Genomic DNA, 12,636 nt, shown 5'->3' with positions numbered 1-12,636 from the left:
CAGTATGATTTAAAAAAAGAAAGAAAGAAAAAAAAAACTCCACGGGATTCAGTCTATTGCAATACATCACCCACACATTGTAGACACTTGTCAAAAACCGTTACTACCAGTCTAATCGCACAAATGCAGCTAAACAGTGAGGCCATCTAAAAACAATTGAGCCTCCACTGAATAGCGATGCCATTATTGCACCATTTACATGATTTGTCATGTTGCAATCCGTCATGTAATTTGAAATGGAGTCATCTTAATTCACTGACAAGGACAGAGAATGGAAAGCAAGAAAAACAGGGGGTAGTGGAGTGTGCAGACCAATGCACGCACACACACACACAAATCAGAAAACAATTTACCTCAGCAAAACTTCATTTTGATTAAAAACAAATGATATGGGTGTCCTGCATTGCAGCCTCCGGCATGTCACTCTATTTCTATGCAAATACAACTTCATGGTTCACTTTCAATTATTCCACTATGAGTGGCAGGCGGGCCTGTCGCTGGGATCGGGAAAGCGAGCCAAGCAGAGGAGACAGCGAGGCAGGGGGAGGCCGGGTCGCCCGGTTGGAACAAGAACCAAAATCACAGGACATTATTTCTAATTTCTTTTCTTTGCCAAATAAACACACATAATTCTCCGCTCATTTCCTATATCAGAGTCTTCGGTTTCTGCAAAAAACAATTTACAACACACACATAGCTCCTTTCCAGATCTGTTTGCCCTTCCTCTCATATTAGCTGAAAAAAAATTAATAGCCAACTAATGAATATTTATAGTGAATTCCTCATTAAAATGCAGGCACATCAATTGTGTGAATTTAGGGACGATTCATTTGGTGCTCATTCAGTGTCACGGGAGGAGCGCTGTGCAGAGAAACACAACAGCAATTTAAACACTAGACATTTACTCATTTATAGATAATATATGTAGATAATTTTACCTTGTTGAGAGCTCCAGCTCCAGTCAGAATAATGTGAGAGTTGTCCACTTGGATGGTTCGCTGTCCGAGCCTCACCAGATAGGCCCCGATTCCTATGGCTCGACATGTGACCTATAGGGCAAGATAATTATATTTATCTCTATGTGACAAGATGCAGGTCTTTGTTCTTGGATGATCAGATGTGCGGGGCTGAAAGCTTAGAGAGGCGTCACATGTATGAGTGTGTGTTTTCAGGACACAAATCTGCCCACTTCAGCCTCACCAGGTTCATGGTGATGATTTCCTCATAAGCCAGAGACGATTCTCCAGCGATCATCCCAGACCCCTTCAGATTCTCCACACCAAGCCCCTCATCCTTCCCAATGATGTCAGTGATCTTGTACCTGCATGACAACACATACATTTATTTAAAGCCAGAAATTACCCCTCAGTAGTTTACCTCTGTTGCACTCTAATCTGTGTCATATGGCCGATGCCAGAGCGGCTTCCAATTTCATTTCCTCACGTAAAAAGTAAGGGTGTTAATCTGTAATAATAAAAAAACATGACGTACCTGGATTCTCCCTCATCCTCCACATGTTCGCAATGCACAGAGTTCAGGGCTGAAACCTTTTTGTAATCCTGAGGTGTGAGGTAGAGATACTTGAAACCCTGCGAGGGAATACAGCAATGACTGCGCTTAGTAATGACAGACAATGATGCATACTCAGAAAACAAAAAGTCTCATCTTTTGTAAAGCAAGAAAAGAAAAGATGGAACAAAATAAAACAGAGATGGCAATGGCATAATAAAGAAATTCACAAATACAGTCCTACAAATACAAATAACAAACAGCTTCTAGGTGAATCTCTGACGTAAAAACAAAATACTTTTGTTTTTGAAATAAATAAAATGAGTTACTGAACGTTTGTTTGTACATTTAACCACTATGTTACGTTTGAGACTCTGCTGGCTGACCTTGTATGGGTCTACTGGATCTTGCCAAGCCACATGGAACATGTGTCTGATTTCCTCCGCCAGTCCGATGCGGGCGCCACTGTTGGCTGCGATATAGATCCGAGGAATGCCGCTCTCTCTCGCCATCTCCGAGGCTCGCAGGAACAGTACGTCCTCCTGGGGCCCAAAAGAGCCTATCTTGTGTGTGATGTCGTTGCTTATGACGATGATCTCGCGTCCCGCTGGATACTCTGGAGTTCGCAGGGTCATCCTCCAAGCCACCATGCCAATCTTGACAGACAGAGCAGAGGCGCTTTTGCATGAGGAATGCTAAAAATCTATATGTGTTGGACCATTTTTATGATTTTGAGGGTAAATGTTGTTTTTTTAAACGTTGTAGCTGGTAATAAGATCTTCAACATGTCTCTCAGTATCTTATCACAGATGTTAAAAGAATCACTAGAAATAAGTATTGTTTTTCTGCACATTCAATGATGCATCAATTTTCCCACTCAGCAATAAAGTACCAGACAAGCACTCAAGAACACAGTCAAAGAAACACAGAGACACCTACAGAGTAAAAATGAAATTGCACATTTTGAAAGAGGAGGTGGGTAGATAAAGAAAAAGGTCATGTCAAACTGAGTGTTATTTAAAAACACATTTTTTTTAATCTGTATTCATGTGTCAGACTAACAGGACTGACCTCGTTGCCTCCTGGCAGACGGTTCATCTGCACCAGCTGACCCTGGGCATCCAGAACCAGCTCTGTGAAGGTGAGCAGCTCAGAAGGAAGAGGGCACTTGGGTAAGTTGGCGTATGCCTGGGTTGAGTGCCACAGCTTTTTCAGAGCCTAGGAAAAAATGAAAAAGTCAGAATGAAATGATGAATTGTTCAGTAATTATTTCATTTCATTTCATTTTATTATTCGTTCCAATCCTAGGATCAGAAAGGAGCAGGATGAAGAAAATGTATAATACCTGCCCCTTTCTTAAAACAAAAGAACATTTACATCAGATGAAATGACAGTTTACAACCAACAATATACAAGGAAAAAATACATTATTATAAGCATAAGTCTAACATAATAGTCAAATAGTTTTGTTTGGTTTTTCCTAGCCATACCTGTCTGAACATTTCTGGAAAGTCATAGACATAGGTGGTGCCCAGTGACTGCGCCTGGAAGCGCTTCGACTGCAGCAGGTCCTTGGTGACGTAGGGTGTGTTGATGAGCATGCCATGCAGTGGACCCTGCTTGTCTCCATATGCTTGGAACATGATCTGTACAAAGACGAAGAAGAGAGAGTCACTTTCTAGATATTCTGAGCTCTTTAACAACCTTGGGATTACCGTAAAGAAAGTTCATGATTGTGAGCATGGACATGATTTCCACTGATGTGATGAAACACATGACAATCCCCTGTTGTGTACACAATCACATAGACATGCATAGAGCATCACACTGCACTGTTTTAATGCAGGAGATGCAGCTGGTTCTTTCACAACCATGTAGGTAATACTTCATATTCACTATTATGAACCGTTCAAAGCGACCACCCGGCAAAATGAATGATAAAATGATATATGCAATGTTGAATAACACCTTTTCAACATTCAGTTCATTACTGAATGAATGGCAGTGACTATGAAGGGATGGATGGTTGAGGTATAACTTACCTGATCAGCTGTGAGAAGAAAAGTATTACTGAGGGAATTGTCCAATAGGCAAAGGGTATGACACCATACTGGATCTCTACTTCACATCAGTAAACGTTATAGCTAGGAATTTAATATTCTACTGTATAAAAATGACAAACTCCATCTTTAATTTTACAAGGGATTCAGGCAGACTTCACTGTGTAAACTGAGTTTTCCAGGATGGAGCTGAAGCCCTTTGCCTGCAACTGGACAATATGTAGATGAGATGGAAGATGTATGAGTGCCCCACCTGTCGGTCTTTGGGCCCCACCTGTCCCGTTCGGGAATCGGTGACCTCCTTGTACAAGCTGATATCCAGGTAGTAGCCTGATTCATTGGTAAGAAAGAGGCGGATGGGGATTTGCTTCCCTGTCGGAGTCAGGCGGATGTTAATTTTCAGTTCGGCCTGCAGGACACGCAGCTTCCACAGGCGGCTGCCGTAGCGCATCACCATGGAGCGCACAGACTCCTCAATCTGAAGTAGGCAGAAGAATCAATTTGTGAATAAAATGTAAGCTGTGGTCAGTTTTTGAGATGTGCATGTGTAGGGGTAATTTCAGAAACCTTCGATGGGTCCATGATGACTGTTGGGACAAAGTTGAGGAAGATGTGGTTGCAGTCGGTCCGCACGGTTGTGTTGTTGAAAGCCACCTCCAGTTCATCCATGGCTTCAAGCAGCAAACGCTCTGCCTCATTGTGAAGGTACTCAAACGAGGCCTCCTAGTGAAGGAACAGCGTAAACAAAAGATCTATCAACAAGGGCAATCCGAAAGCTTTACAATGTCAACAAAGTGCAATTTTACTGTCAATCAATATTAAATCAAAATGTTGACTGCTTGTTAAAAATTCCTTGGTCTCACCTTTGTAACCAGATCAGAGTGGCGGATAATGGCTCGCACAAAGAAACGGTAGTCCGTAACCTCAGTGCCCACCTCTACGCGGGCTGCACCCAGGTACAGGTGCATCTTGTGGTTGGCACATGGGATGGCGGTCAGAGCGAAGTTGCGCATGCGGTTGAGCTCCAGCTGAAAAGCTAGTGCCGGCTCCAGATGACGATAGATCCTGTCCTCCTCAAACTATTAAAACAAAAGGACACAATCACAAACAGCTACGCTACCCTGCGATGTTCTTCAAAATGGGTTTTCTCACAGACTTTCTTGAAGATTTTTTTTTCTAAGACAGGCTTCCATGCCATCATCTTTTCCATTAACAGAAGTAGTTCAAATTGGCAATTTCAGGAGCATTCAGTTGATACAAGAGCAGAGAGATGCCTGTGAGCCACACACTGTATTAAAGTAAATGAAATCATGGGCAATCTTGATCTGTGAGAGCTGCTAATGGGTGTCATTTCTCTTAAATGGGAGAAATAATTAGAGTTCATTACTTTAATGAGTTTTGGTGGTGTCATTGTAGTGAAACTATTGGGGGTAACGGAGAGGAAGAGACATCACTGATTGTGACGGAGGCAAATTCAACATTGCCAAGGGGATGGAAAGTTGTTTCTTAGACAACAACATGGTTAATCTGGTCCCACAGCTTAAGGAAAATCCATCAATCTCTGGCATCTTGAAATGTGTGTGTTTATTTATGTAAAAGCATGCACATCCCTCCATCTTTCTATAACAGAGCTAACTTGTGTATGGCTCAACACCAATTTGGCCAATAGAAAAATGTTTTTTGAGTTGAGAGTGAAGTGATTTGACACGTCGTGGTTTGATACGCACCTTGTCTCTGGCACGGAATGTGAAAAATTTGGGGAATTCTCTCTGTGTGGACGACAGTGAGACAGAAAACAGAAAGAAATCAAAAATATTTCCACAACACAAACCTTAGTTGCCAACAATACAGTTTACAGATAAGAATAATAAATCAGTTAGAACACACAGCAGGTGGAAATAAGCTATTCTGAGCTTTGCTTAAATTGCTACAGGAATAAGTATGGAGTATTAGCAGTGATGATCAGGACCTTACTCAACATGCAGTGGGCCCTAATCGCCTTTACTGCTGGAATCACTGTGTATTCACTCACATAATAATGCCGATACGCTACACACATAAAGAACCACTCACTATGCTAATGAATAAAACATTTCCTTCTTTTCCAGAGGCATCTGATCCTCTGAATAATGCCCGGTAGCCCTGCTTGACGTTATCAGATGAAGTGTCCCACTTGCCCAAACAATGCCAGACCGATTGGAGATGCTCTCATCAACTCACAGCCTACATGATAACAAGAACTACAATGGCGCACACATACACTAGGCAACTCCACAGCCATGGTTTGACACTGATTACACATACCCAATATAGTGAACAGTGAAAAGAAAGAAAAAAAAAACATTTTGGTGAACGGTGCAAACTACTAAAAAAAACAGCCCTTTATGTAACAAGGGCCACATAATGATGGTGACACCGGTTAGCGTGATTTACTCTCATCAGAGACTGTGTTACCATCAAAAGACAAATCAAAGCCTATTGTCTAAATGACAGCGAAAGAACAGAGAATTTATCAGAATCTAATCCTGGCCTAAGTCCCTATCATTATCGCTTTCACCCAGATGTCAGTATGTGTTCTGTTTATACTGGGTCAAACCTATACAGATAAATGGTTTTTTGGTTTAGTGCAACACAATCAGCAGGGGATATCACAAAAGTGCCATGATTGGGGATTCACTTCTTGTATGGCTGTCTATGCTAAGAATGTGCGCCCACATTACAGAAAAATTATAAAAAAATCAATGCAGTGATTACATTTGTAAGGCTTTGGTGACATTAAACCGTTTATAATATGGGACAATATGGGTTTCCTTTATTGACGCTAGAACAAAGAGTTGAGTAAGCATCAATGATCTGACTGGCAGTAAATTTAAATGGCACTTTCCTCAGTTGGGCCTATTTGAACTATGTCTATGATAGGAAATGTAGTGATACTAGTGATACTTGTCCAGGAAACTAAATCAAAGAGCCACCTGTCCTTATTTCCTTTGTTTTCCTCTACTTACATGAAACCTTTGGTCCACCTCACAGTTGACTTGCTTCCTGAAATCCTGTCATCATAAATGCAGCAAAAGCAAAGCATGCAGGAAGAGATACAGAGACAAACAGGAGAATGAGCTAAATTTCAAACGCAAATTATTACAATTACCACAGTGACGTCATTCCATACAAAACATGCTCATATAGTATTAGTAATTACAAAAGGTTCATTTACAACATTTTGATACATGCTATTCAGAATTACTTGAGTAGGTGTCATGCACGGCAGTAAACTGTGAAGACAGGAAGCTGAGCTGGTAAATGGTAAATGATGCTTCACCTTCTGAGCCACGAGGAAAGTCAGTCTTCGGATGCCGTGTTCAAACAGCAGCGATTTCTGGGATTGATAACAAAGTGAAACGTCAACAACTTTCCTAATATCTTAAACATTTAAATCTCTCTTATGGTAGACATTTCCCACCTTTGACTGAGTAAACTCCCGGAACATGGCTGCCAGGCCATCGTCATCAATGTCGCTGTCTGTTTTTATAGCCACATTCAGGATATGGATAGGCTCCTCCTGGGCATTCTGGACGACAAAGCAAATAAGACATTTCATTCCAAGATACACGGCCACACAGGTCAACGACCAGACTGTGACTATCACAGGTCTGCTCTCATCACCTTGTTGTCCTCTTCACCGTACAGGACAGGATTACCTCCCTCTGGGAAGGTTGGACTTGGGGGAGGAGAGTCAGAGAAGCAGCTCAACACGTCCGGTATGTTCCTATAAAAAGAATGGAAAAATCACACGTGCCATTAATCACACTTGTGACATTATCTTCAGCTGAAAACAAGACCTGTTCAAGTTAAGATCTATTATTATTATTATTATACAAAGGACTGACCTGGTGAACTCTTGGAAGGAGCGGAAAGATACCATGGCTCCCATACGCTGACAAGGGGGTGTAAAAGATGTGTCAAGCAGAACATCACTCACGCTGGCTACATGCACCATGCCGTAGTGGTTCAGGTTGGATGAGAATGACATCCTAAGGTGTTGACAGGGAGAGTGTTATTATAGGATTGTACCACATCACTACATTGAGTTTATAAAGTAGTCCCCATCCACCTTTAAGAGCCTCACAACAGTTTTAATCCCTTTGATTTTCCAGTTTGATCATAAAAACAGTTCAATGTCTCATGTGTTACAGGCAGGGAAGAAAAACTGAATGAGGCAGTAACGAAGTTCCACCATGACAAGTGAAAGCAGCTCTCCAGCTGCTGTCATTTTGTTTTTATTGATAGGTCATATGGGTTAGTTGAATTAAAACCAAGAAATTATTCCTTTCACAGGAACAAGGAAACTTAACCAGGAAGACCCATTGAAGGATTCACACAAAGATTTCATTTTTGTTGGTTGTTAGTCCTCAGGATTGTAAGAGGCCATCCCAAAGAGATGCACCGATTTTGAAAACACTTTAAGAGGTTTCAAGTCAAACCTGTCCACAGTTTCCGACTCTGAGACATTTTTCTTCTCGGCATTATCATCCTTAGGTTTACTATCTTGTGTTTTAAGGTCCTGGGCTTTAGTTTTAGTGTCCATGGCTCTTACAGTGTCCAGGATCGGAGCAGACATTCTCCTGGCAGGACAGTCACAGGTTTCATTTCAGGACAGGTGCACTTGTGCGCAACATTTTTTTTTTCCAAATAACTCACATTACATCACAAATTATCCCAAAACTACTAAACAGTAGTTAAGAATGTCACACTCTTTCTCTCACACACACATACAGACACACAGACTGAAATGTTTGACACATAGGCTAAGTGCCAAAGGCCATGCTGTTGTCAGTTACATTAGGAAACGTTGTACTTATCGACGACCAGACGACTGTCGAGTGGCAAAACCAGTTTCATTTTGGGAAATTTAACAAGCACCAACAGTTACAACATAACCAAAAGAAGAACTTGTTGACTTAAATCACCAGCAGAATTAATGTGTAGATGAATTACTGCTTTGTCCATGCAGCTAGCTAGTCTACAGTCACTAACTAGAATTCTACGCAATCAAAAGAATGTTTACAATACCTGTTTAGAGTGGGGATGTTCCCTCTGCAATCAAACAACATTGATTACTAAGTGGTTAGTGGCAGGCATCAGGAGAGGAAGACAGTCAAGGTGCAACAATGTGTGTGTGCCTATGTGAGTATGTGTATGTGTGTGTGTGTGTGTGTGTGTGTGTGTGTGTGTGTGGGTATAAAGTAAATGAAAATGTCTTTCTAGCAACAAACACATATTTCACTTCCTGACTGCTCCCTTTACAACATGCACCCTGAGATCCTAAAAACCTCCTTGTCCTGAGTTAAACTCTGAACAAAGGCCAAGGATCATCACTCTGAATGTGAAGGTTAATTCAGGCACATTAAATCACAAGCATGCAATGAGATGAGTGTGTAATGGCATTCACAGCGTTTCTACCACTAACTGCAAAAGGAAGCCAAATCCATCAGAGCCCCCCACACACACACACACAAAATAAATAAATAAAAATAAACACAAGCACTGCAAAGCAAAACAAGCAAATTCCACAGACACGGACAAACATTCACTCACAGACAAACCGAAAAACAGTCACACAGGTTGGATGCAGGATATGAGTGCAACAGAAATGCCACTGTACTGTGTTGGCTATAGGCTTTTTTTTTTTCTTCAAAATGCTAAGCATGGACATCAAAAATCCAAAGTTTGTCTCTGGCTTCTCTCTTGATCGTAAAGTTCAATACGACAGAAGATTTTCTTTCTCTTCCACAGCTTAAGAGAGGCGAGCGACTGATACGAGACTCTCAAGGCTCGGAGCTTTGCTGCTCATGGCACTCACACTTTTGACAAACCTACAAGAAGTATTTTCAGGAAAAGTCTTGCAAAATATCTTCTTTTGCACATGAGGAGCTTTTTACATGGACAGCAACGATGAACAATGACAGAGCCAGGAAGGTGGGAGAGGAACCGTGGCACCATGGAGGACTTCATGACTGCAGACTTTACACTGTGCTTTGAGTAGCCACCTATATTACAAAGACCTAGACATTGGAATAATGCAGTTGTCTATGAAAAATTGGCAGATACTAGAATGGATAAAGCAGAGGTCATTTAAGATAGCTGCAGGTGCTAACACTGAAGATATACAAGTGTATCATAATAAAATTAGAATATCATGGAAAAGTCCATATCCAGTAATTCAAGTCAAATAGCCCCAACCAAGTATTGGATGTACAGATAGACATACTTTTCAGAAGGTCTTGTTTCATTGTTTCATCCTGTGTGTAATCGATCTATATAATGTATTGGTTTCACTTTTTGAATTGAATTACAGACTAAATAAACTTTTCCGTGATATTCTAATTTATTGAAATGCACCTGCATACTGATACCAAATTCATTGTGGTGCCAGCATCAAATTCTCCATATTTAAAGTCCAATTCTCCACTGAATCCGGTCCACAGTGCCATTTTGGGGGTGGGGGTAGATGCAGTATGGAAGGTGATGCACAGCACATGAGCCGAACGGGCATTTTGTGTGTGTGTGTGTATGTGTGATACCTGTTGGGATGTGAGGTAGGGAGCATGAACTGGAACTCTACTATGCAGGTGTTGTCCTTAAGCTGTCGATGCTGAACGCTGTTGAGCTCGTAGGCAATGTATGCCCTGCGCACATAGACCTGCAATTATTAGAGAGGAAGCCGCAGAAAATAAAAGTCAGAGATGTGAAATGACTGTTAATCACCACTAGTGATGTAAAACTAACTTTATTTGTAGACCGTCATTATTAGTCTCACCTCTAGGGCTGCCATCCTGACGACCTGATTGCTGTGGTAGAAGAAGTTGGGCAGAACATCGAAGATAGACGTCTCCGAAAGGATCAGTTTCTAGAAAAAAAAAAGAAAGATAATTGGCCATTGCTTTTCAAAATGTTTGACTATGCTGACAACCTCTTGTCACGTCCTTTATTACTGACCTGCAGATTCTCGATGCAGAATTGGTGTCCATACATGTCAATGGCAGAGAGGAAGATGGACTCCACCTGGTTGTGTCGTAGCTCATAGGAGGGAAGGTGGGAAGCTATCAATACCTAGGTACGGGGAATGAATGCAGAAGGACCTTGAGGTGCAATATTCCAAACTGTATTTCATTATACTATATCCATTACATTTTGTGACAGTCTCTTCCTGTACAGTTTTTTAGGTGCCTGACTGATCTATAAATTTAATTTTGGTGAATGTTTGTTTCCTCCTCTTAAAAAACATCAATGTCTCCTCACTGCCATAGTGGAGACTAGTGGACAGCGACATCTGGTGGAGAAATTCTCACCATGGCTGATGGAGAAAAGCAGACATTCAATAATATGTGCTCCCTATCAAATCCACCTCTTCATACTCAATTGAAGAAGAGCTTTAAACACATCGGAAGCGTTTATATTCTTCTGCTTTCAAGTTCATATTCTCTCTGCATTTCTATCATGTGATATACTTTTCAGTCATTACTACTAAAGCAAACCAAATGAAAGTTTAATTACTACTATTTAACCGTTTCAATGGAATTTTGAATCAATTTATCAGTAAAAAATGATGACTAAATATCTGACCTGTCGAGCACGCAGGGCCACCTTGGCATTGGTTGTCTTGCTGAGTTGGGTCAGCTCAGTCAAAATGGCCATCAGCTCATCTGTCAGTGTGGGATCACGGCCACAAAGTTGGTCCTAAACACAGGAGATTGCAACATTACTAATTTGACATCCCAAACACTTAACTTGAGTTCAACAGAATGATCTAAACACTTAGAAATAATGTTCTATCTACAGCATGAATCACCTCTTTCCCATAAACACAAGAAACTACATTCATTACATTGGAATGGATTTACAAGAGCATAATAAGCAACTAATAACTGACTGCATCTTTTATTCAACATGTTATACACACGCACAAACACACATTGTTCAAGCGGGTCAGTTTACTTTAACAAGCGGAACTTTAATTCCCTGTAACAAAGGAGACTTACAATCAGCATTGTAACCAGCAGGTTCTTCTTGGTGACTTGGGCATGGGAGAAGATGTAGTTGAGCACATTGGCCATGTCGCCTTTGTTTTCCTCACGCAGGGCAAACACACATTTGTCATAGTGTCCTGTTGAGAAGCCAGCACATGTCAGCTGTAAGCTGCGGTCACAGATTAGTTTACTGTGAAAGAGCTCCACCAAAAGGAGAGAATGAGTAAACGCAACTCTTCTGATAAACACAGGAGCACAAGCAGAGGTTAAAAACCAACGCTTACCCCTGCGTGTTCAAACATGTCACCACAATGAAACTTTGAAACCAGTACAGCAGTGTGTTGCTCCTGTTCCTCACCATTCTGAAACTGGATCTCTACTTTCAGGTACTGTCTGAGCAGGTCCATTACCACTGCCTTCATGTGACCTCGGATGCCACTACGATACCTGTAGCAGAGAAAAACAGTCTGGTCTGACACAGGGAAGACAGCAGAACTGACAATACAAGTCTGAGGAACAGGAAAACTGTGACTAAACAACTAATATATAACGTGTGCTTGTGCAATCTGTCACTTTTACTAACAAGACACAATCCATGACCACTATGTCAAACATTTCTTCATGTCGAGAGATCAAGTATGACACTCACTTCTGCACCAGCTGAACAATGCTTTGTGTGTTCATAAAGAAGACTTCTCTCTCTGACTTCTTGTTAAGAGTAGCAGCATGGCTGTCCAGGATGTTTGCAATCTGGAAACAAAGGAGATAAACCACATAAGCATTTAATCCCCACAACAGTGGAGACTCATAAATACATTATAATCCCTGTAGCACTGGTTATTAGTTCGCTTGGTCACAATATATCCACACTGTGCACAGGATCAACAACAGACAGCGTGAGCTCTAATTTGGGTGTGAAATTGGTTATAAAAACTACTTGTATATCATTAGGTGTGTGACAGCCACGTTTCACTATGACACTAATTATTGCACTGAGCTGTTTGCTTGTGATAACCTATGCAGGAATATCCCATTCATAA

The 12,636-nt window shown here is 41.2% G+C and overlaps 1 protein-coding gene across 9 annotated transcripts in view; it reads right to left on the bottom strand.

Moving 5' to 3' along the window:
• acaca (acetyl-CoA carboxylase alpha) overlaps positions 1-12,636 on the bottom strand; it is a 36,730-nt gene that overhangs the window by 8,934 nt on the left and 15,160 nt on the right. For 2 of the 9 annotated variants that reach the window (XM_085797559.1, XM_085797557.1), the window contains exons 21-44: positions 12,246-12,346; positions 11,955-12,043; positions 11,609-11,733; positions 11,193-11,306; positions 10,566-10,679; positions 10,387-10,476; positions 10,151-10,269; positions 8,640-8,663; positions 8,051-8,191; positions 7,457-7,600; positions 7,233-7,335; positions 7,030-7,137; positions 6,889-6,945; positions 6,575-6,619; positions 5,297-5,338; positions 4,433-4,648; positions 4,137-4,292; positions 3,823-4,047; positions 3,000-3,155; positions 2,581-2,727; positions 1,896-2,165; positions 1,492-1,589; positions 1,201-1,321; positions 939-1,049 (exon numbers count right to left, since the gene is read on the bottom strand). In XM_085797559.1, the coding sequence (XP_085653685.1) occupies positions 939-1,049; positions 1,201-1,321; positions 1,492-1,589; positions 1,896-2,165; positions 2,581-2,727; positions 3,000-3,155; positions 3,823-4,047; positions 4,137-4,292; positions 4,433-4,648; positions 5,297-5,338; positions 6,575-6,619; positions 6,889-6,945; positions 7,030-7,137; positions 7,233-7,335; positions 7,457-7,600; positions 8,051-8,191; positions 8,640-8,663; positions 10,151-10,269; positions 10,387-10,476; positions 10,566-10,679; positions 11,193-11,306; positions 11,609-11,733; positions 11,955-12,043; positions 12,246-12,346 (2,916 nt within the window). The remainder of the gene's footprint in view (positions 1-938; positions 1,050-1,200; positions 1,322-1,491; positions 1,590-1,895; positions 2,166-2,580; positions 2,728-2,999; positions 3,156-3,822; positions 4,048-4,136; positions 4,293-4,432; positions 4,649-5,296; positions 5,339-6,574; positions 6,620-6,888; positions 6,946-7,029; positions 7,138-7,232; positions 7,336-7,456; positions 7,601-8,050; positions 8,192-8,639; positions 8,664-10,150; positions 10,270-10,386; positions 10,477-10,565; positions 10,680-11,192; positions 11,307-11,608; positions 11,734-11,954; positions 12,044-12,245; positions 12,347-12,636) is intronic. The other 7 variants (XM_085797564.1, XM_085797560.1, XM_085797566.1 and 4 more) reach the window with 5 other exon arrangements.

The sequence above is a fragment of the Trachurus japonicus genome, chromosome 14, assembly GCF_045865225.1.
Source record: "Trachurus japonicus isolate A0001 chromosome 14, Traja_1.0".
In the NCBI taxonomy this organism is placed as follows: domain Eukaryota; kingdom Metazoa; phylum Chordata; class Actinopteri; order Carangiformes; family Carangidae; genus Trachurus; species Trachurus japonicus.
The sequence above is the reverse complement of the archived record's forward strand: the minus strand, read 5'-3'. Positions and strand labels throughout refer to the sequence as shown.